This window comes from Physeter macrocephalus, chromosome 15, assembly GCF_002837175.3.
Source record: "Physeter macrocephalus isolate SW-GA chromosome 15, ASM283717v5, whole genome shotgun sequence".
NCBI classification, from domain to species: Eukaryota; Metazoa; Chordata; class Mammalia; order Artiodactyla; family Physeteridae; genus Physeter; species Physeter macrocephalus.
Window position 1 is genome coordinate 1,318,475 of NC_041228.1, and position 23,503 is coordinate 1,341,977.

General features: G+C 65.4%; 1 protein-coding gene across 3 annotated transcripts in view; it reads right to left on the reverse strand.

The window, feature by feature from the left end:
- Positions 1-1,699: 1,699 nt before the first annotated feature.
- Positions 1,700-23,503, reverse strand: part of TSNARE1 (t-SNARE domain containing 1) — an 81,761-nt gene continuing 59,957 nt past the window's right edge. For all 3 annotated transcript variants that reach the window (XM_028500567.2, XM_028500566.2, XM_028500565.2), the window contains 4 exons: positions 21,871-22,029; positions 10,694-10,766; positions 5,376-5,458; positions 1,700-2,151 (listed from right to left, as the gene is read on the reverse strand). In XM_028500567.2, coding sequence (XP_028356368.1) covers positions 1,825-2,151; positions 5,376-5,458; positions 10,694-10,766; positions 21,871-22,029 — 642 coding nt within the window. In that variant the 3' untranslated portion in view covers positions 1,700-1,824. The remainder of the gene's footprint in view (positions 2,152-5,375; positions 5,459-10,693; positions 10,767-21,870; positions 22,030-23,503) is intronic.

The following is a 23,503-nucleotide window of genomic DNA, read 5'->3' on the forward strand; positions in this document are numbered from 1 at the left end:
GTCAGAGTGCAGCATGTGACCAGGTGTGACCAGGGTCAGGGCTCAGAGTGGGACCAGGGTCGAGGCTCAGCATGTGACCAGGGTCGGGGCTCAGCCTGTGACCAGGGTCAGGGCTCAGTGTGCAACCTGGGTCAAGACTAGGTAGGGATCCGAGTAGGTGCTGAGCAGGGTTAGCGGGTAACCTTGGAGAGCAGTGTTCATGGCCTATAGAGAGGCGTGTGTCCACTGCAGCGGGCATCTTAGTGGACAAGCGGGGTCCGTGCCTTTCACCTGGAATGAAGCTCTAGGAAGACGCCAGACATGGCACTGAAATGCACTCTGGCTTTGCAGGGCTGAAGGAAAGGCCGCCATGGAGAACACATGGTGTCCTCCAGACCGCAGGGGACGAGGAGGCTGGAAGGGCGCCGGCCACACTGCAGAGGGCTGGATGGGCAGCTAAAGAGTTCGGGCTTTCTTTTGTGGACAAGAGTTGCTGACTACTGCTGGCTCCACGGTACGCAGAGGAACCAGGAAAAGTCCCTCCCACTGTGTGAGTTCCACCCTGGTCTCTGCTCCCCTCAGTGCCAGGCTGCCTGGGAGCCCTGGGACCAGCACGCTGTCCAGTTCATGCCAGGACCTCAGCCTCTTGCTTCCGGAAAAGGTTTTCATCACGAGTCTGGAGAAGGAGGCAAAGGGGAAGCTGGAGGTGGCACAGCCCCAGGGCCACGAGGACCCCAACAGCCACCCGAACTGTGCGCTGAGGCCCGCGTGCCCTGCCTGGTGGGGCCAGGAGTCACAGGCGAGGCGGATCTGACACCGGGGGGATCAGGGCTGCCTGCCAGGCAAGGGCAGAGGCAGAGCCCACGCGCAGACAGACGGGCTCCATCTCATTTCCTGTCGGCATCACCCTCGTTACCATCACTGCCTTTTTTGGTTGTTACTTTATGCTTATATAAGAAAAATATCTTTTTCCAAGAAAAGTCGACAGGTATAAAATGGCATCCCACCCCATCCAGTACCAACGAGCACATGTGCACGTACATATATATACCCCACACCACAAACATAAAATTGAGAGAAATAACCGCAGGCCCACGGGGCGTGGTTCCCTCGGGGCAGAATCAAGAGGAAGCAGGGGCCCAGCCCCGCTCAGTCCGGACGCCCACGGAGCAGGGGGGCTTCCAGGAGTCACTCCAGGGCACACACCGGGGGCTTTCTGGGTGCCCAGAAGAGCCACACTCCAGGGCCCACACCCGAGGCAGTGGTTTGGGGGCGCTGCGCCCCGCGTGCTTCTTCCCGCAGCTCCGCTCACCCACCGCCCGCCGAGAGGCGCCCCGTTCCGCGCTCCACAGCACTCGCCCCGACGGTCGGAGCGCGGGACGGGAGCGGAGGGGGCTCGCTCCGCCCACCGGCGTCACCCCTGAGTGGACCTCAGCCCGGCCTTCCGTTCCGTCACTGAGACCCACGGACAGTGGCAGGACAGAAGGGGCCACCACAGGCGGAAGTCCTGCGTCCTCTCTGGCTGTATCGAGGCCCCGTCTCTGCCCCTCAGAGAGCCAGGACCGGAGCCCCTGCTCTGCACGCGGCCCACGGGGTCCAGACCCTAGATCTCCTCCTCCACCTTCAGGATCATCCCCGAGAAGACCTCCTGGCCTGTGTGGCTCCCCTGGGGGCTGCCCTGGGAGCCTCCAGCTGGCCTGCAGGCTGTTCCGCCCCCAGGGGAGCCATCCGGGACCGCGGGCGAGGCGCCCCGGGTCGGGAGGGCCTCCACCAGCCTCTCCAGGGTCCGGTTGAGGGCCTCGACGCCGTCGGCCAGCCGCTGCAGCAGCAGGTTCTGCTGGGCCATCAGCGCACTCTGCTGCCGGGACCAGGAGCTGAGCAGGGCGCCCTGCTGCCGCTGCGAGTCCAGCAGCCGCCGTTCCAAGTCCGAGGCCTCAGCCCCTGCGGGCTTCCCGGAGGGCTGGGGTGCCGCCGAGGAGGGCGGCGAGGGCCGGGAGGCCCCGGGGAATGTGGCCGCGGGGGGTGCCGAGGCCGGGGAGGCGGGCGGGGAGGGTGAGGACGGGGACGCAGGGAGGGCTCCTCGGGGGTCCCGGGGGTCGGCTTCGGGCAGGCTCGGCCCATCCAGCGTCCGCAGGGGTAGCCACTGGCAGCCGGGGGCCTCGTCCTCGTCGGCTGGCAGAGGGGAGACAGGAAACGTGAGCTTCGCCGGCCAGGACCGGGGCAACGCCGGGGAGCGTCGCCCGCGCGAGGCCCTCTGCCCACGCAGCTATTTAGGTCTCGGGGGGCCCCTCCGCAGCGGGCGGCAGCACCCTCACTGGGACACCAAGACTCAGAGGGCGAAAGACGTCCTCCAGCAACGTCGAGGTAAAACTTCAACCCGGCGGCTCCAAAGCCAAGGTGCCGCCACCATGCTGCCATCTGTCTGTCCATCCACCCACCCACCCAAGCTGGCCATTATCTACCCACCCTCCTGTCTGCCCATCTGTCTACCTACACATACCCACCCACTCACCCTTCCCCTCATCTATCTGCCCATCTGTTTGTTCATCAAGCGTCCATCCGTCCCGCCATCTGCCCTCCTCCTTCCTTCGTCCTTCTTCCTTACACCCCTCCATCATCCGTCCATCTGTTCATCTCTCAGCTATCCATCCTCAAACCATCCATCCATCATCCATCCATCCATCATCCATCATCCATCCATCTGTTCATCTCTCAGCTATCCACCCTCAAACCATCCATCCATCATCCATCCATCCATCATCCATCATCCATCCATCATCCATCCTCCATCCATCCATCCATCCATCATCCATCCATCCATCCATCCATCCTCCATCCATCCATCCATCATCCATCCATCATCCATCCATCCATCATCCATCCATCCATCCACCCACCCACTGTGTATACACCCTTCCAATCCTTCAGTCCCTCCGTCCATCAGTCCATCTACCCATCCATCCGTCTGTCCATCCATCCATCCACCAAGCGGACATCCCATAAAGATGAGCAGCTGTATATAAAAGCAGAGCTACCCCAGGGTAGCAGGAAAAGCCAAGACTTGGAATCCTACAAACTGGGCTCCAAAATCACCTCTTCCTCCTGACAGCTGTGTGACCTTGGGAAAACCCTTCTCTCCTTTGGGTCTCAAATCCCTAGTCTGCAAATGAAAGGCCCGGCTGAAGGCTAGCCTTCCAACTGGCTGGCTGTGGAGGGTGAGTCAACCGAGGTCCCAGGGAAAACCCCTGGGCCTGAGCCCCAGGTTGTGGCGTCCTGCCTGGCTGACACTTGCCAACACGCTGCGTGGCAGTGGCCAAGAGCGGGAGGAATTACTACGGGGCGGCACCTTTGGGCCGCACCTCCTGGATCCGAGCCCCTCTCACCTCACCTACGGCACAGGGCGTCCTGCTTTGCGATGGAAAAGGGGCGATGACAGCATCAGCCCGGAGGACTGGGCCCACGGGCTGCCTGGCCCCAGGGAGGGGTTCTGAGCCTGATGTGTCCGGGGGCACAGCTGGCTGCCCGTCCTCCTCCTGCTCTTCCTTTTCCTCCTCCTCCTCCTCACTGTCACATCCTCCTTCTGGGGTCCAGGCATCTGCGGTCCAGGCGCTTGCTGACCCTTCTGAGCCCGGAGGCTCACGGGGGGAGCCACCCTGCCGGCGTGCTGCTTCCCTCTCGAGAGGAGGCTTCCTGGGGGTGAGGGCCCTCGGCAGGCACTGGCCCACTCGGAGAGTTCCCGTTGGAGAGGCCGGGCCCTGGGCTTCCGACAAGTCCGCCTTGCTTGTCAGTTGCAGCCTGTACCTTCTATTCTGGGAGGCCCTGGAAGGACCCGGCCAGGTGGAGAGGTCCGGGTGCAGGTCTGGCCGCCGTCGGCGTGCTGAAAGGTCGGGGCCCGTGGCTGGGGCAGAGAGCCCCGAGCTGGCACCAGCAGACACGACCTCCAGCCCTGCCTCCGCCCCGTCCTGCAGACACATGCCGTTTCCCCCCCTTGGTGTGGTGTTCACCAGCTGTCACGTGTGGCCTACGCTTGTCGCCCTGACTTAGGAGTCTAGTGGCCACTGACAGAGAAAAGGGGAGGCCAGCAGTGGGGCCAGCCTCCCCCCCACGACGCTCTCTCGTGGAGTCCAGCGGCCTCCAGTCCCGCGGGTGCTCTGCCCACTGGGCTCCCTGAGGGAGCGGAAGCCCGGGAAGGGAGCGCAGCTGCTAGGAGGGGGCCGCTCCTTCCCACTCTGCCCCGCCCACACCCCTGCCTGGTCCAGACCATCACCCTGTGCCCTCTCCTCCCCGCTGAGGCAACCGGAGTCCCTTGGCCAGCACAGCCCTGACTTCCCAAAGCCCCCAGGGAACAGGAGGTCGTCCATCATCTCTCCCCGGCCCCCGCCCAGCTCCCGCCGGCACGGCCCCCACGCAGCTGTCCGCACCCCAGCCTGTGGCGTCCCGAGCTCACCTGAGCAGCCCCTCCCTTGGCCTCTGTCCCCTCTGCCAGCACAACTCCTGCTCGGCGCTCCCCCAGGAAGCCCTCCCCGCCTCGGCTGGCCCAGTGTCCCCACGTCACCGGACTGGACTGTCCGCCCCACCCTCCCCTAGGACGCCTGCTCCAGGAGAGACGCGCTCTGTGGGCTCCACCTCTGCGAGTCGGGGCGCGGCACGGAGCGGAGGGCCAGCGAGTGACGGGGAGCGAGGGGAGGGCGGCTGCCGGCGGCCCCGCCCTGCTGGACCCAGGTCCGAGCCTGCCTGGCCCAATCGGGGGCTCACGCGGTGGCTGCAGGGCAGCCCGGCAGCCCGGCACGGGTCCCCAGGGCCGCCCTAAGCCCGTCGCAAGCAGATCAGGGCCAGATATCTGTCCTCACTCCCTCTGAGCCGGCCAACTCGTCCCACGCAGAGAGGGCCCCACCAGCTCCAGCCGGGGGCCAGGCCACGGGCAGACCCGGACACACCCGGCTCTCCACGGCCCGCGCCCTCCAGGAAGGCAGCAGACACTGACAGACCCAGCCTGCCCTCCTGAGAACGAGGGAGAAGCCGCAGAGCTTCCTGCAGGGGCAGCTGGGGTGCTGCACACCCTGGGAACGGGGAGACACAGCCACGTCGGCACCCACTGCAGCGAGCCCCAGCTGGTGGGCGCTGGTCCTGGCCGCCCCTCACCCCTGCCCTCTCACTTCCCTGCTGAGCAGTGGGCAGAAGCCCCGGCTGCGCTCCCGGCGGCGGGGCTGGGGGAGGGGGTGGTGCAGACTAGGGGGAGGCGGGACCTCCCACCCTGGGCACTCGGCCCGCAACCCCTTCCTCTCCCCTCCCCCATAGCAGCCCGCCTGGGCGCAGAGAAGACCCTGCGGGCCTGCCCCTCCCAGGCGCGGGTAGGGGCCGGAGGGGCGGCGGGCTGTCCCCTCACACTGACTTACTTGGTGCCGGCTGGCTCCAGCCAGGAGCTCACTGGCCGCCTCTGCGTGCGAGGACGCAGCCTCAAGGCCGGCTTCAATACTATCTGCAAATCAAGACAACAGAAGCAATTACAGAGTGGAGACCCCGAGGTCACCCAGGGCCGTGGGGATGGGGCGTGGACGGCATCTGCCCCCCGGTGATCACTCGGAGGCACAAGCGGGGAGTCCAGCCTCCAGAGAACAGAGGCTGCGGCGATGGGGCGCTGGTCACCCCCCTGCGTGGGCACTGGCCGGCCTGAGCTGTCAGGACAGAGAGGCTGGGGGTGCCTGTCCCTTGGAGCCGCGGCAGCCCGCTCAGGAAAGGGTGAGGCCCGGCTCCGCAATGCCTCTGCACGCTCGCAGAGTCGCCGTGAAGACAGCGAGACGGGGCCTGGGAACCCCTCCTCCGCACTCGGCCCTGGACATCAGCGAGTGCGCTGACCGGCCGGTTCTGACAACAGTGAGGGGCCGAGCGGGGACCAGGACTTCAGGCAGGGCCGGCTGGGTGCGTCCACGCGGCCCCCGAGGTGCCAGCCCCCCAGCACACCTGAGCCGCCCTGACGAGGCCCAGGGGCCGCCCTTGGACACCAGGAGACTCCCCTCGGCGACGCCCTCGGTAAAAAGGCAGCATCACATAAAACAGGTGCCAAATCCATCCGTGCCCTGCTGTGGATGTACAGCCCAGCGGAGGGCACGCAGGGCAGGGGTGAGTTGGGACCATGGTGCTTGACCCCAGCAGGAACCGGGTTTGCACCCAGCTGAGGGCCAGGGCAATTCTCTGTGCTGTTTTCTCTCCTCCCAGAGGGAACGACCGCCCAGACGATCAGGGAGTGACCACGGCCATGGGCGCGGCCCTCAGCAGAGACCAGACGCAAACACACGCATCAAGGAAATTCTTCCAGGGAAAGAGGACAAGCCTCCAAATTCATGCATTTTGGTGAGAACTCCAGAGGCAGCAACGGCTAAACGCGTACATCTCCCTGGAGAGCTGCGCACCTGGCCACCACCTGGGCCGAGGCAGGGACCGTGCCCATAAACGCAGGCGCCGCCCGGGCACCAAGGCCCCTGCGCCCTGGGTTGAGCAGGGGGCGTCCTCCCTGCCTGTGGTTCCCTCCCTGGAGTCTGAGTCCGGCCCCTCCATGGGGAGCCCCATCAGGAGAGTAGGGGGGCACCCCTGCTTCTCTCACATGTGCAGGGCCGGACCCCCCAGAAGAGCAGAGGCGTCCTCGGCCCCGTCACACCGAGGTCACTGTCTCTCCAGCCAGTCTGGAAGAGCAGCAGGGAAGGAAGGACGCGCAGAAGGCTGTTTTGTCCGTTCACAGCTGCCAGGAGGCGCCCACCCAGGCCCCCGCCCTCCTCACCACCATCGACTTAGGACTGAGGTGAATAGTGCCCCAGACCCTCTCGCCGGTGGCCCGGCCACGCCCGCCAGGGAGGGAGGTGGCAGAGAGGTGAGAACGGCTGCCCCGTGTGCCGGAAGACAGCGGTGTCCAGGCCAGCTGGGCACTGGGGTCACACCCTGGAAGGATGGATCGCAGGTCTGCTCAGTGCCCCCAGATCAGACGCAGCCCTACCCCGGGACATCGTACACGCAGACCCCCGGCTTAGGCCAGCTCCCTCCACCTGAGCCCTGGGGGCTGCCAGGCGGGCAGGCAGCACCCACCACGGGGCCTGCGGCTCTGGTGCCTCCTCGACCCTGGCCACGGCCTCCGCGTGTCTTGAAGACCCCGGGCTGGCCGGGGGCAGCCCTGCAGGGCCACAGGCCCCCGGGCTCACCCCCAGTCCCCGCGGGGGGTGCTCGGCGGGAGCTGCCCTGGAGGCCTCTGCTCTGGGGGTCTCCGGGGCACCCAGACTCTGGGTCAGGCCCCCCGGGACCAAAGAGAAGCCCCTCAGCACCACTCCCCCAAACACGGACAGAGCTACAGGCCCGCCGGGGGGGCCCTGCACTCTGCCAAGCAGCCGTCCTCGGCGTGCAGCCGGACCCTGCCCGAGCCCCAGGCCAGAACCGACCCAGAGGCAGGAGCCGGTGGGGCTGGGCCTCGAGCCACCGCCAAACCAGGCGTGGCAGCCACTCCCCTGCTTGGTCTCAGCCCACCGGAGCGGGGAGGGGCTGTCCTGCCCCTACCCCTCTCTCTCACTCATTCAACAAACCTCTCTGGAGTCAGCACTGTGCCCAGCCAATCCCAAGAGGAGCTCACTGTCAGCGTACTGTCCCGATGGAGGACAGCCTGGGAGCCACGGGGTCCAGGAGAGGGGCCGCCGGCCCACCAGAGCGGGCAGGGACGTCTGGGCCAGGCTGGGCCCCGTGACCCAGGAGTATGCCGAGTGCCACACACAGGGGCCACCAGGAGAAACACAGCCACCAAGCTCCTGCCTCGATCCGGGGCTGGGAACTCGCAGGACGGGTCTGAACACCCAGGGCCACACCCGTGCCACCTGCTGCCAGCCCCCGTCGGCCCTTAGTGTGTGCCCACCCTGCAGCACCCCAAAACCAGGTCTGGCTCTGCCTGTAGGGGAGCGGGTGGCCTCCCGCACCAGGCCCCTCCCCATCTTCCAGGCCCACGACCCGGTCCAGCCCAGGTCACGGCCGTGTCCTGGGTCTGCGTGCATCTCTGATCCGCCCAGCCCTGCTCGGTGCAGACCCCCACTAGAAGGTCTGCTGGGGCCTCTGTTGGGGGCGTCTGTGGCCCCTGCTTGTCCCCACGAGGCTGAATCCTGCCGTCCACTCTGCGGCCCTCAGGAGGGAGCTGGTCCTGCTTCTGGCATCGTCTCCGACGTCCTTCCAGCAGCTCCCCAGGAAGGGGTGAGGGAAGGGTCCGGCGGAGCTCAGCTTCGAGCTGTGGGTGGAGCCATTATGCACAGGCAGACGGTACCCCTGGCGAAGGGCGCTCCCGACGGACATTCAGAGGCGTCTCGAGGAGGAGGAGGAGGACAGGAGTGCGAGGAGGAGACACTGGAGGTGGCCAGGAAGGCCCAGCCAGGCACCCTCTTCCTCACCAGGCTCAGAAACTTCTGCAAAGGTGGCCCTGGCAGTGGGCCCTGGGCTCCGAGGGTCAGCAGGCCCTGGGAGGCTGTGCGCCCCAGACACTGCCCTGGCCTGTTCTGGGGGCTGAGTGACCCAGGGAGAAGGGACCCTACTCTGAGAGCACAAGAGGGCGTCGGGGGGTGAGGTCACCCCCCCGCCTGCCCCACGCCCATGACAGGGCACAGCAGGTGCAGCGAGGTGAGCTGAGCCGGGCCAGTGATGGAGGAAACAGTGCCGGCCTCCCACAAGCACCCGAGGGATTCACGGGGACCTCGGCTCTTGGAGGTCTCTGAGGCCCTGCGGAGGAGGCCCTGTCATGTGGGGCGACCCCAGATGGACCTGGCTCTGAGCCTCAGCTCCTTCACGCCCAGGACTGGCCTGGAGCCTCGGTCTCCCCATCTACACGCAGAGGGGCCTCAGCTCTCCCCGCGGTTCTTGCTCGAAGCTCCGTGCAGGCTGTCGAGGGTCCACTTACTCGGCAGAGCCTCGGCGGCCTGGCCCTCGCCAGCGGAGCCCGGGGCCGCGAAGGTCTCAGCCACCATGCGCTCGACGGGCGTGAGGACGGGGCCGGGGGCCCGGGGGCGCTCGGCCAGCTTCCTGCGCACCACCCCCCGCAGGTCTCGCCACTTGTGCTTGACGTCGCCCAGGTCCCGGCGGCAGTAGCCCAGCGCGTTCACCGCCTGCAGGATCTTGCTCCACACGCGGTGCTTCCGGGCGGGTGGGCCCCGCAGAGCCCCGAACAGCAGCGGGTAGTGGCGCGTCACCCTCTGCACCAGCACCTCGGTCTCCTGCGGGCTGAAGTTGGGCTTCCGCGTCTTGGTGCGTGAGTGGGAGCCCGGCCGCAGGGGCACACAGCCCGGCCCGGGCAGCAGGGCCACCACGGCCGGCTCGGGGCTGGAGCTGCGCCGGCACGCGGCCTTGCCGCTGCTGGACCCTGGAAAGGCACCGGAGGCTCAGGGCGGGTGGAGGCCAACGGGCGCCTGGCGGCAGATGGGACGGGCCGTGGAGAGCAGAGCCCCCGACCCCGGCTCGTGGCCCCGGGTCTCCACCGCCCACCGTAGAGGGGACAGTGGCCCCCGACCAACAACCATCGTCGCAGGGACACCCATAACGGCACGCAGCACGCAGCGGGGTCCCCTCTGGGCCCAGGTGCCCATCCCCTCCGCCGGGCCCCAACCAGGGTCACAGCAGGTGAGTCCTCGCCACCTCCCCGCCCGGGAGACGGCCCCTCCCAATCAGTGATGGGGCTCAGTGACCATCCGGGTGACACCTGGGTGTCCATCTGGGGCGTACAAGTCTCCTGCACACCCACCACGAGACGGCCAGCCAGAGCGAGGGTGAGGGAGGACATGGAGACAGAGGGGGTCCTGGGGTGATGGGCAGCCCCACCCAGAGCCGCCCAGGCCAGAGCAGGGTCCCGCAGGAGCCCAGGCTCTGCAGGTGAGCGAGGGGCCGGAGGCAGCGCTCTGCTCCTGGGGGTGCAGCACACCCCGAGGAGGGCAGCCGGGCTGCCCGCTGGGGAGCAGGACGTGCATGGGCCTCAGCACCTCCCTGGCGCCCGGGCCTGAGAGGCGGGAGGTTATTCACAGCCAGGAGACCCCAGTGAGGCAACGACTCGGCAGGGGAACAGGGTGGAGGGGGCGGGGGGGCGGGGGCGAGCCCTGGGCCGTGGCTGGGTGCTGTTGGCCGAGTGGCTCTGGGCGCCCCGCGCCGCCTTGCTCTTTCAGGCCAGGGGCTGTGAGTACCCCCTCCCCGACCTCCCCGCTGCCCCGGGCACCCGCGCACCGAGGGCAGCAGCAGGAGAGCCTTAAGGCCGCAGCGGGCGGCAGGCCGGGCTGGGTGGGGCGGAGGCCCTCACGTGGGGGAGACTGGGAAACAGCAGGGACGTCAGCTCCCCCCTCAGCCCTGTAACCCACCACGCACGTTTCCTGGGAAGCGGCTCCCGGCTCCACACCCCCAGCAGTCTCCGCGGGGGCACCCGCTGCAGCCCATCCCCCGCCCGGGACAGCCTGTCCTCCCCCTGGGGAGCCCCTGGCTGGGGAGGAAGGCCCGGGGGGTGGGGCAGGCAGGCCAGGGCTCTTCCATGAGCAGAACGGGTGGGCCAGCCTCTGGCGCGAGACTCCTCAGGCCCGGCCTTCCCGAGGGGATGGGGGCGACCTGAGGAAGTGGGGAGGGAATGCGGCAGACGCTCAGGCCTCCAAACCTGCCCAGGCCTTGCCGTCGGCCCACGCCTGGGGGAACGGCAGGTGGCTGGGTGGATGGCATGGGTACCCACCGATGGCCTCTCCTTGCTCTGACACCATGGAGGCCAAGTCCTTGATGATCTGGTTCACATCCAATAGGTCACTCTGTGGAAACAAGATGGCAGCCATTAGGTCAAGGGCACGGCCACCAAGAGTGCTAAATGAGAGCCAAGGACCAGAAACAAGCCCAGGGTCACCCCGCAAGTCAGAGACATTGCTGGGATCTGAAATACTGTCTCTTGACCCCGAGGCCGAACCCCACGCTGAGGATCCCGGGGCTGTGCGCTCCCTCGCTGCGTACAGAGGACCCAGGGGCTGGGAGGTTGCAGTCTCGTCTAGTGCAGGGCTGTGGCCCCAGCACTGTCCTGCAGACCTGACTAAAGGAGGGAAGAGGCTGTCGGAAGCAGGGGGCACCGTCCGCGCCTCCCACAGGCCTGCCAGGCCTGCGGACACCTCACTCCTCATTCCCTCCCGAGGCGGCTCCTTGACAGAGGGCCCGCTTCTCCTCTGTACACTGGGCACCTAGCAGGGGCCAGCACACGTGGGTGGGTGGAGCGTAGATGGATGGGTGGTGGATGGATGGACGGTAGCCCCACTGCTGTCTAAAGAATGAGTAACTTCGTGAAGCTAGTGAATGGGGTAAGAGGCAGAACTGAGACCAGGAAACCCTGCGGTACCTCCCACCGCGCATGTCATGCTGGCCTCTTGCATCCTCCATGCCGCCCACCTCTATCCTAACTCCACTTACCCCACAAAAGTACCAATGATGCTGGTGAGGGATGTGGCCACACCACTCACAGACCACTCACCTGGGGCTGTGCTAGGGGCACATCACACATGGCCACCTTCACACCTGGTAGCACCCGTGAAGGGAGGTCACAGCACCCACCTGACAATGGAGGTTGTGGGGCTCGGAAAGGTGCGTGACGTCCCGGGCCTCACAGAAAGGGGGAGGGCTGGGATTGGCACCGATGCCCACTGACTTGAAGCCCTCTCCCTGCAGGAGACGGCTCCCCCACCGGCCAGCCAGGTGACCCAGCGCAAAGCCATTCACCTTGGAGCCAGGTTCCCCCACCTACCACTGGGCAAATCCAGACTTCCTCCTCCCCCAGTGCCCGGCGCGTGGCCAGGGTAGAGCCAGAGGGAAGGTTCCTTCAGGCCCGTGAGACGTGGGGGAGGGTTCACAGCCCGCCCCTCCTACCACCCTGCAGCTCATGCGGAGCCTGGACTGACTTCCACAGGGATCATTTCACCCCGCTGCAAAATATTACAAGGAGACTCATCCCCTTTTTAGGAGTGCTCTGGGAGATGAAGCAATTAGCCTGATCTTAAACCAGCGTGTACTATCAACTGCAATTCCACCGCTGGGCTCACACACGGCGGAGGCGGCGGCTCTGCTGGGACGGGGCCACGGCCGGGAAGGTGGTGCTGAGCATGGGGCCTCGAGCGGCCTTGGCCTGGGCCCATTTCCGGGATCCACATCCACATGGCCCTCCCTGGCTGAGGCCACTGGTGGGGAGGCCAAGCTTAGGCGCCACCCTAAGGTCCAGACCTCAAGGTCACACGCGACAGCCGCGGGCTCAGTCAGGCCTCAGGCAGACAGACCCACCTCTTCACACTTCCAGGTTCCCGTCCCAAGGCCACCAGACCACCAACCTTGACCTCGGCCACTGAGCTTGCCCGGTGGGCCGCGGACAGAAGCCTCTCTCGCACCAGGCTGGCCTGGGGGCCCTGAGCCTGACCATGGGTGCACTTGGTCTCAGGGGCTCAGAGGAGCTTTTCTAGGGCACACAGCCTCCTATGCTGTGTGAAGGCACAGCTGGTACCCCCACTTCACAGACAGGGAAATCGTCACCAGAGGTTAAGGGACTTGCCCTGGGACACGCAGCTGGGAAATATCGGCACCCGCGTTCCCGCCCGCCCGGCACCCCTCCCCTGGGTCACCGCTGGGAGCAGGGTAGCCCCGGCAGTCGGGACACCCGATCAGCACGCAGGGGCGGCGGGCTCGCTCCCAGGGACGTGTGGTGCCACAGCCACTGGTACCGGCAGACTTAACGTGCACGCGCTGGATCCCTTCCCGTGGGCACAGGGGCGGAGCCTCGGCAAAGGAGAGGACAGGGAGGGCGTGGCCGAGCAGCGGCCACGAGCCCGGTGCCTCCTGGGGGCCTGGGAGCGAGCCCGCCGCCCCTGGGGCAGGAGCAGCCGTGCGTCGCCCTGGCCTGGCCTGGCCTCGGCGGGACACACAGCTACTGTAGCGGGTGTTCCTTGTCTGGAGCAGCACTGACCCCGAGAACCCAGGACAGCCCGGGTGGAACACCGGGTCCCCAGTCTGGCTCACGTTCTGGGCTTCGGGAGAGGCCCCCACGGAGACGCAGCAGCCAAGGCAAGTCTCCAACCGCTGCAAACACACAGGCGCAGTGGCTGCCGACCAGCTCTGCAAACTGCTATCCCCACCAGGGCCTTGTCTCCTCCCCACGTGACGTTTCTGTAGCGAGGAGCCCTCCGAACACGGTCGGGGCTGTGGCCGAGGACGGCGGCCTGGAGCGGCAACGACCCGGTCCGCCGGCGTGAGCTGAGATGCACCCAGAGCACTGGGCACACAGGCCGGCAGCACCGAGGAGGCGGAGCAGAGACCCTTCCCCACGTGACTCAGACCTGACTCGCCCAGGACGAGGCTGGACCCGGACCCCTAATTCCCTCTCTGCCTCACACAAGATGAGCCGAACCACTCATCCCGCGACCCGTTGGGACAGGAGGCGTGCTGGCCAAGGGTGAGCCCAGCTCCTCTCCGCGGCCTGGGCCCCCCGCCGATGCCCCGACCCAGCCCCTCCAGCTCGGCGCACTCCCTTGCCGACGAGGAGCCTGTCCCGACTCCCAGGTGTCTGCATGTCTTACATCACCGCACAGCGTCCTCCTCGCTCAAGAGCCCCCCCACTCCCTGGAACAATCCTTTTGAACAAAGACCCACGCAAAAAAGAAGGAAGCCACGTTGGGGGGATAAGGGGAGTGAGGGTGTCCCAGGGCCCCCCTGCTCCAGCAGGTCTCCACCAGCCTGGTGGCCAAGGGAGCGAAGACGGGAGCAGGGGACACCGCCCCAGCACCAGGCTGACCCCCGACCTCGTGCCACCGTGAGGGGGTCAGCAGGACGCCCCCCCCCCCCCGCAGAGCCGGGGAGAGGGTGGCAGGCGAGCCTGGGGCCACCGACCCCTCCTTGGACGCCCAGGCAGCAGCCTCCTATGTGACCTCAGAGAACGGACCAGACTGGCTCCGAGGGGCTGCTCAGAGCATGGGGACCCCAGGATCCCAGCTCCCAGCCAGATGAGCCTGTGGGTGCACAGCCTCCAGCCCCCCTGCTAGGTCTGGGGCAGGGAGCCCCACGCGCACTTCGCTAGTAATGGGGAGCAGGTGTGACCCTGGATGCCCGGGCGCTGCGGTCCCCACCCCCAGCCCCAGGCCTTTGGCCGGTGGAGGAGTCTGTGGGCTAGCACCTCCTCCTCGTCCAGGATCACTCACGGATGCTGGGACGTGCTTGTTGGGGGTAGACCTGATGATGGGCCAGGAGAGGGAGGGGCCCAGGGGAGGGGCAGCACACAGAGCGGCCGTGTCTGGGCATAGGCGACCGGCACGGACGGCTCTCTCCCCGGTCACCGTGCTGGGCACCTGAGCAGGCCTCGGCTCCCGATGGAGGATGCCAAGGGCAAATAAGGCGGATATGCCAGAGATCTGGGCCCCACCAGGAGCCGGGGTAGGGGTCGAGCTCCAGGCAGAAGTCCAGGACTCAGTCCCCGGTGTGTGACCTCGAGGCCAGGCTGGTCACAGGGGCCATGCTGGGAGCCCAGAAGCCTCCCAGGGCTGCCCTAGGATGGAGCCCCCGGGGACGGCAAGCAGCCCCAGCCGCGGTGCACGAGGGTGGCAGGCGCGCTGGGAGCCATGTGCCCAGGCGTGGGCACCAGAGAGCGGGAGAGACTATAAAACACCTTAACTTAGTAAATGTTTAAATCAGGCAATTATTTTCCTGATTGCTTCTAAAACTAGAACTCATTAAAAGCTCTCGCGGAATCTTCTCTCTCCTTTTACTGGCGCTGAGGAATAACAACCTTGCACAGGACATGATAAAACCTCGTGTGTGCGTGTGTGTGTGTGCGTGTGTGTGTGTGTGCGCGTGTGTGCGCGCCCTCCACCTTTAAGAGCAAAAGAAAAGAAAATGCCGCTGCATATTTTTCTCTATCATGTATCTCTTCTCGTAATTAGGATCTTGGCAACCTTCCACCTACAGAGACGACGGTCCCAGTTAATGGAATAGCCAAACTTCAATTATCGATTTATTCACCTATTTATAGCTAGATATTGGCCAGCTCAACCAGCCCCCTGAGCTCTGGCCACACAGTGCCAGCTACTGGCAGGGTGGCTGAGGCCCCACAGGCTCTGCTCAGCCTGGAGGCCCTTCCTGGCCCCTCTTCACCCCAGCCTCCTCCTCTTCTCGTAATTAAGATCTTGGCAACCTTCCACCTACAGAGACGACGGTCCCAGTTAATGGAATAGCCAAACTTCATTTATCGATTTATTCACCTATTTATAGCTAGATATTGGCCAGCTCAACCAGCCCCCTGAGCTCTGGCCACACAGTGCCAGCTACTGGCAGGGTGGCTGAGGCCCCACAGGCTCTGCTCAGCCTGGAGGCCCTTCCTGGCCCCTCTTCACCCCAGCCTCCTCCCTCCTCGGCCTGCCAGGTAGCCATGGCAACAGAGCAGCTGGTGAGCACAGAGCTCCGCACCTGGGTCAGGTGACACAGCAGCTCAGGAGGGGAGCAGGGAGTGCCAGGCCTCACAGGTGAGATCAGGTGAGCTGGGCTTTTAGCACAAGGAGCCGGTGAAGACATGGCAGCACAGGCCGGTGGGCAGAGCTGGCTGGGAGGTAACAGGTGACTCGGTCAGACCAGTGCCTGGCAAGCCCGTTGCATGCTGGCAGTGGCTGGGGGCACGTGCCCGTCTCATTCGACCTCCTCCCAACCCCCTGGGGAGACCAGGCACCGCCCTGCCCTCCAGACAGGAAGAGCCCACCTCAACCGAGTTAAGTGACCGGCCATGGGCAGGTGGAGCTGGGCCTCGTGGGCTGGCTCCTGGGCTCCGCCATCCCCTCGTGGGGCGACCTCAGTGCCCTGCTGCATCCTCCTCATCTGAGGAAGAGGTGTCAGAGCATCGCAGTCAGGCAGCCCCGCTCTCGAGTCAGACAGCTGGGCTCCAGTCCCAGCTCTGCCACACGCAAGCTGTGTGGCCCGGCCAAGTGACATGACTCCTCCAAGGCCCCCCACCTCATCTCTGGTAAAACTGGAGCACGGCGGCGCGCTCACGCTCGCAGGGCTTCTGTGCAGGCTGATGAGAAGGTGCGTGTAAATAAAGGCAGCAGAGCCATTCTATTAAAACACGTCTTCTGCGGAGTCCCAACACGTCAAACTTTTCATCCATTCACCTGCCATCCGCTCAACCCTGTCCATCTACCCACCCGTCGCCCACCCATCCCCCACCCATCCATCCGTCTACCCACCACTCCATCCCCCATGCCCCTGATTGTTCCAGAGAGAGTCCCTGAGTGCCCAGACAGTGTCGTGCACCCTCTGGGGCGCCAGGACTAAAACGAAAACCCCTGCCTCCATGGGGCTTACGTTCTCCTGGAAGAAGAGAAGTAATAACGAGATAAGTAATTAAGTGGTATGTTAGACAATGCAGAGGACAACTGAAATTTTAGACGGGGAACATCTGAGTCAAAACCTGAAAATAAAAGGAAACAAGTTGCTGGAGTGTCTGGAGGAACAAGGGTCCAGGCTCGGGACAGCGGTGGGGCTGAAGGGACGCACTGGCCCGGTCCTGGCACTGTGACCTCGGCCGCACTCAGGGAGGAGGGACAGGGCAGCCCACTTCGGGGGCAACGAGGAGCCCAGGTCTGGGAGGGGGGACCAAACTGCCCCCGGGCTGGAGAGGGCCTCCCCGCAGAGGACCTGGGAGGACGTGGGCCCAGAGCTGCCGGGGCAGCAGGGGCACGGGGTTGTGGAGGCACGCCTGGCAGAGGCGGGGGGCAGCCGTGCAGGGACAAAGCAGGGGTCACGCGTTAGCGCTTGGGCGGCAGGGAGGGCCCTGAGGGGCCATGAAGACCGCCGGCCGCAGCCGTAGGGACAGCGGGCAAGCCACCGGCCAGAGGGAGACCGTGGGCTCTGAGGGCGGCCTTGTCTCCAGAAGAGGAAGCTCTGGAGGCCTTGCCTCCGCCCTCTGGGAGGACGGTCTCCCGGGAAGGGGCCCCGGCGGAGGGCTGGGCGCTTGAGGGAGTGTGGTGAGACCTGCAGGCACCCCTCCCACCCCTCGGGAGAGGCCTCGCCCTGTCTCCCAGCCCGCAGCTCAGCCTGCAGCCCCAGGGGTCACCACAGCGGCACCCAGGGATGCCCCACCTTCCAGTCTGCCAAGCAGCCCACAGCCCGATATCTGAGAGTCCCCCATTTCTGATCGCCCCACAGGACTAAGAAACAGGCTCAGACAGGGGACCCGAGGCTGGAAGGGATGCGAGGGGCGGCCAGCTGGGAGAGCTGGCTCTCCCCAGGCTGGCCACAGCCTTGCTGTGTGTCTGAAGGGACCCCAGCCCTTCTCTCGGGGCCCCACATGCTCAGTGACAGAAGGCACAGGATGGAGGGTACAGAGCCACTGAGAATGGACAGGGGGCAGCCAGCCCTGCAAGCCAGACTCCAGAGGAGGGAGGGCGGAGGCCCTGGAGGACGCAGGGCTCTGGCACAGCTGCGGGTGGACAGACAGGCCGTTGAGGGGCAGAGGACAGGCCTCGGGGCAGAGCTGCCACTGGCCGACAGTGGGGAGGGGCAGCAGCTCCTGGACACGACTTCACCGGGAGCCCAGACACCTCCTGATGCCCAGCCTCCTGCGGCTGCCTGAACCCACGTACAGCTCACACTCCATAACGAGATGGACGTTCCCTCTCCTCTCTGCTCCAGGCAGGGCCACGGGCCAGGAGGCTGCGAGCCGCCACCTCTGCCCCAGCAGCGCCCTTCCCCGACCCTCGGGGTCCTGGGAGGTTTGGGGCCCCTGAGGCCTGACCCACCTGGGACCAGTGTCAGCTGGGAAGCCAGAGAGACCAGCCACCTCCAAAACAGGGCGGGGAGAAGGAGCCCGAGAGGGGAGCCAAGGGTTGGCAGAGGGTGGACGGTGCCTTGGGTGCCCTCCCGTCGGAGGGACCCGCCCCGCAGACCAGGCTCCTGTATGCTCGGAGCTCCCCTCGGCCTGGCACAGCCCTCCTGATGCGCCTGGCCTGGGTGCGGCCAGGGCTCAGACCAACTGGGTCCCAGCCATGTGGCGTGCCTGTCGGGAAGCGGGTACCGACATCCTGGCTCCACGGGAGCACGTGCCGGGGACACGTGTGCCCTGGGCTGGCGCGGCTCCCCTTCGTGATCAGCCACTCTGCCCTCTGGAGCCACGAGGTGCCCCCCTGCTCCTCTGGCTGGAAGGGGCTGTCCAGAGGGGTCTCCTGCGCTCTGGGAGCCTGCAGGCCAAGCACAGCCGTCCTTGGGGCAGGGAGCCAGCTACTGGAACACCAGGCACACAGCTCTCCACTGCCAGGCCGCCTCTAAAGCTCCAGGCAGAGGGCAGAGCAGGGGCGGGGCTCCCGGGCGCCAGGAGCCACAGCAGCGGCAGGCGAGGCGCATTCTGGGCATCACGGGAGCCCAGGGGTGGGGGGGAGGTGTCTGCGGGGTAACAGGGAAGAGGGCAGTGGGGGCCATCTCATCGTGCCCGCAAATGGGGAGCCCCCAAAGGGTCTTAAAGGACGTTCTGTGCTGCCAGAGGACGGGCTGCCCGAGGAGGTTGGGTGGAGGTCTTTACGGTGCCCCCAGGGCAGGATGCCCTCACTCGAAACCTAACTGAGAGGTCCAGGGGCCACTGAGCCAGGGAAGGGCCCAGAATCACTGCGGGAGGCCCTGGCAGCCCTCAGTCTCCTGCCCACTCACCACCTGATCTGATCCCTGGCCAGCAAGCCAAGGTGCCGGTCAGCCCCTGACAGCCCTCCATGGGCCATCTGAAATGGCAGGGCCCTGAGAGGGAGGCTACCCCCTGACCCCCCCATTTCACAGATGAAATGAGCGAGGCGAGAGGCAGGCCCAAGGTCACCCAGCCAGTTAATGGAGACTTGGGTCTAAAGCCAGGAAAAGGCACCCCAAGCTGGCACTTTATTTTGTCCCATAAGGTGATTCGGGGAGGGGGAGGAGAGCAGGGACAGAGACACTGAGTGGACCCATCAGCTCTACACCCTCAGCGCCAGGCTGCTAGGTGCCCAGCAGCTACCCCGAAAATGCCCATCATGGACCAGAAAGCAGAAAAGAGAAGATTATGAAGGAATCGGAGGTGATTAACCTGTTGTCGTGACTTTAATTCCACCTTTTGGGCCTCAGTCTCCCCAACTGTCCACACCCCCTATCCCCCACCTAATAGGTAAGTCCTTGAAGGCAGAACAGGGCCTCAAAGGGGCTCCCTGGGACCACAGGTCTCACTCCAGTAACACTGTGAATGCATAAACCCATGCAAGTCCAAAAGCCCCCCTGGAATGTGGGGGGCAGTAGTGGGCGCGCGGTAAGGAGTTTCTGCACGGAAGCAGTCTGCAGCCTGCCAAGGTGAGAAATGCCACGTGTGTCTTCCTGAGGCTGTTCCCACAGTCCCCTTCCCAGAGCACTGGCCCACTCACCACAGCCCCGCCCCTGACAGGCCCTGCACGTCTGGACAAACAAGCCCCAAGAAACCTAAGCAGCGGGGGTTCCGGCTGTCCCTGGAGGGGGCCAGGGGCCGCGCACCTGCTCTCAGACCAGTCTCTTCTGCCGAGACTGAGTCTGCGCACCTTCCCAAGTCCTGTTAGAGATGTGCCATCACCAGGACAGCTGCAAACCCAGGGGAGGCTTCTGAAACGCTAATGACAGTTTGAGTTTGTCTTCCCCACTTCCAAAGACCCCGAACTGGGGGAGGGAGGGAAGGATGCAGGGAGGGAGGGAGGTGTGGTGCCCAAGACCAGTGATGCTGCCTCCCCGTCCCACGCCATCACCCTCTGGCCAGCACCTGCTTCGTACCCACATCACCCACGCTGCAGATGAGGAAACAAGCAAATCAGTGAGGCTGGCCTCAGGTCCCGCCCACGGCCCCCCAGGAAGCTCCAGCCTGGCTCTGAGGGACACAGACGAGACATTGAATTCAGGCCGGCCCTGCATCAACCGAGGTCCTGGTCGGCCCAGAGCCCCACTCCTCTCCCACCAGCCCGTGCCCCTCCATCCTGGCTAAATGACAGCAGTGGCCTCCGCATGGGGCCCCCTCACCCCCGGTAAAGCCCACCCCCTGCCTGCACTCACCACTCACACGAGGAGGGGCTGGCGGTACCTGGGCCTCTGCTCCCCTGAACCCCACCTGGGGGCCTCCGTGTGGGCCCAGAGCTGTGCATCTGGCCCCCACCTCAACCTGGCGGCCAAGAGAGGCTGTCCAAAGCACCGGCTGACCCCCTGAGCAAACCCCACGACCTCCTGGAGCTTTGCCCTCAGAGCGGGGCGCCCACCTGCTCAGGAGCTCCCAGCATTTCCTGGGGGGCGGCCCTCACCCCACCCGCGTCCTCAGGCCCTGGGCCCTGCTGGGGGGCCTGCACCTCTGCTCCCTATGTGCCAGGCCAAGGCCAAGTCCGTCCTAAGCAACCGCTTCAGCCCACCTCACACAGGCGGTCCAGACCCCCGGGCGTGCCCGAGCGACTGCTGGGGGCTCTGCCTAAGAGGGCTTCAGCTCTCGAGCTGCAGGAAGAAGGGGTCCCTCTCCGCTCAGGCCCGCCGGCACCCAGAGCTGTCGGGGCAACGGCTCCTGACTCGTTCTCGGCCTCGCTGGGAAAGCAGGATACGAACATCGCTGCGTGTCTGGTCCTTTCTGGACCATCTCGGCAAGAGGGAGAGGCCTGCCTTCCGAGACACGGCCCCCGCGTGGCCGCCTTCCTCTCTGAGCAGCGAGGTCTGGTCGGGGGAGGCGGTCTGCTGAGGCAGGCCCTCTGACGGGGGCTGAAGAAACAAGCATCCCTCCACGAGGCCAAAGTGCAGGGCTGGGCACAAGCAAGGGGTCGAACCCCGCCTCTCAGGGGGGCGCCCACCTCCTTCAAGAGTGTAGGACCTGCTCGTTGCAGACATGGTAACAGGGCCTGGGCCGGTGACTCAGTTTACCAACTTGCCCAAGTCTCTCTGTTTTTCTAAAAGAAGCTGCTTTTAGGGAAATTTTGTTCCAGAAACCCAGCTCCTGAGAGCTTTGGGGCAGGCAGGCCCCCCAACTCCTCCACTGGCAGGCAAAACCGAGGCCCAGAGGGAGGAGGGAACACACACTCGGAGGCTCAGGCCCCACCACCAAGAGAACCAGGCGGCCCAACGGCTACGTTCTACATGCACTTCCCACATCAGGAGGCCCCCTCGCACACTCACTGGCACACCTGCCCCTGCACCTGCACATCCACCCACATGCTGGCACACCTACTCAGGCACCTGCTCCCACAGGCCCATCTCAGGGAACTGCACACCTCTGGCAGTTGTCACAGGTCAGCAAAACATCTGGCAGCATGTATTACACATGCGCAAACTTGAGAAGAACAAAGAACTAGCAGCCCCCCACACCCCATGGTTGGACCCTGACAACACCACCGCCACCTGCTGGCAGCCGCCCCAAATTACAGGTTCAGTTCTCTCGGCCCTTCACTCAACCACTCAAAAACTATCCACTGGAACTAATTGCTCTGGGCGCTGAATGGCCTCATCAGAGAGAAATGGCTCCCTGGAAACCTAAGCATGCAGTGAAGGAAGCAGCCACGGAGACAGGCACGTGCCACCCGGGCACAGGCCCTGGGCTCCAGGCCAGAGGGCTGAGCCCACCAGGAAAACGCGGGGGGCAGGGCGATGAGACACAGGGTGAGACTCTTTTGGGTTCCCTGGACTCCCTCTCTCCACTGGGCGGCCCAGGTGGCCAAGCTCAGGCAATGCCCTGGGAGCCCAGGTCCAGCCCCTCTGGGCTCGGGCAGGGGGCGGGCCTCAGTCTGCTGGTCACAGAGCAGTGGCACCAGCACAGGGCCGGCCCAGCCTCCACTGCTGGAGCACCGAAAGCTGCCACGACCGGGAGCCGGGGACACCCATGGGCACACGCACGCGCACGCCAGCCCTCACCTCGATCTGCAGGATGGCCTCCTCACGCAGCCGGATGGCCTCCAGGTCCTCCTCGGTGATCTCCGGAAGCAGCGCCTGCCCCTGGGCCTGCCACATGCCATCACCCCCGTTAAAGATCTTCTCGTCCTCGGACAGCTCGGCAAATGGGGCCTGCGGACTCTGCCGAGACACAGACCAAGGTTACCCGCACGCACAGCCCACTGCCACCAGACCGAGCTCTCGGCAGGCACCCAGGAGCCCCCAGCCCGCAGCCCTGAAGGGGCGGGGGGGCGGGCTCCACCCTGTCACTCGAGACACGTCCCCACAGGGTCCCGGGTGCTGGGGCTGCCGTAGATGGTGGGCAGACACCAGGCCCTGTGGCCGTCCCAGGCCTGTCTGTGGGGAGCACTCGGCAGGACCCCACAGCCCCCCAGAGCCAGGGCCACACAGAAGACCCTGCAGAGCACAGCCGCCACGTTCCCAGCTCTTGAGGGGTCACAGGCCTCTTCTTGAGCCCCCAAAAAATGTCCCTACATGCACAAAAACCCCAGCTTTTCGTCTGGGGGCTGTGGCCCCCCCCGAAAGCCCGTCCCAGAGCTAGTTACAGACCAAGTGCAGCTGCCGGGCAGGGGCCGTGGAAACCGAAGCATGGACGTCACCCAGTAGGGCACAGTCCCGCCCCAGCTGGGACCAGATCACGGGGAAGGAAAGCCTGAGGGGGGTTTTCAAGTTGTCTTATCCTTTACTGATTTCTTTACTTCACCAAATTTTCGAATTGAATAAACTAGTAGCTTCTCCCTTTAATGAACTCTATCTGTTCCCTGATGGGACAACCTGGGTACAAGTGAGCGGACATCCACCCCTGAGGTGCCGGTCCTGAGTGGGGAGTGGGGTGCCAGTGGCGGGCCGCGCCTACCCAACCCCCGCAGAGATGGGACAGCAGGAGCCATGGCGTCACACGAACAATGCTTCCAACTTACCTGCAAACGTCCAGCAACAAAGACTACCGACTGCACCCCACGGCAACGCCCTAGGAAAACAGATAACGGCACACGCACTCCCCCCAGCCCCGCTCCCCCAGGCCTGTCGTGATAACCAGGGCAAGAGGAGAAGGCACAGAGGACGGGCAGAGCCCCGGGAGGGCAGCCTGCCCACCAGTGCCCCTCACCTCCCACATGCATCGAAGCTCCTGGGAGCCGCTATCTCTGACGCTCCTGACGCCCTGGCAGGGAGCAGCCAGGGGCCCCCTTTACAGGTGAGGCCGCAGAGGCCGAGAGGCCAAGGAACCCAGAAGAGCCAGGACGTGGAGCAGGGCTCCGGGCTCCCCCCGGCACAGGAAGCTCCAGGGCGAGAACCACAGACCAGGAGAGAAGACGGTGCCGGCACAATGCTGACCACATGCCCTCCTCCCGGCCCGGGGACACACTGCCCCGGAGGCAGACGTCAGTGCTGGGCGCACAGACAGACGGGGGGTGGGGGGACAGCTGCCGCTCTTCTTGAGCCCCTCCTACAGGTGTCTGGGCAGCAGGGACAGGGCTGAAACACAGGACTGCCGTCGCCCGCGCAACGGCCCTCTGCCACATCCCCGGGATGCTTGGCCTCGGCCACCTTGGAAGGAGGCTGCAGAGGCTGCCCCTTGCCTCCTTTCTGCTTC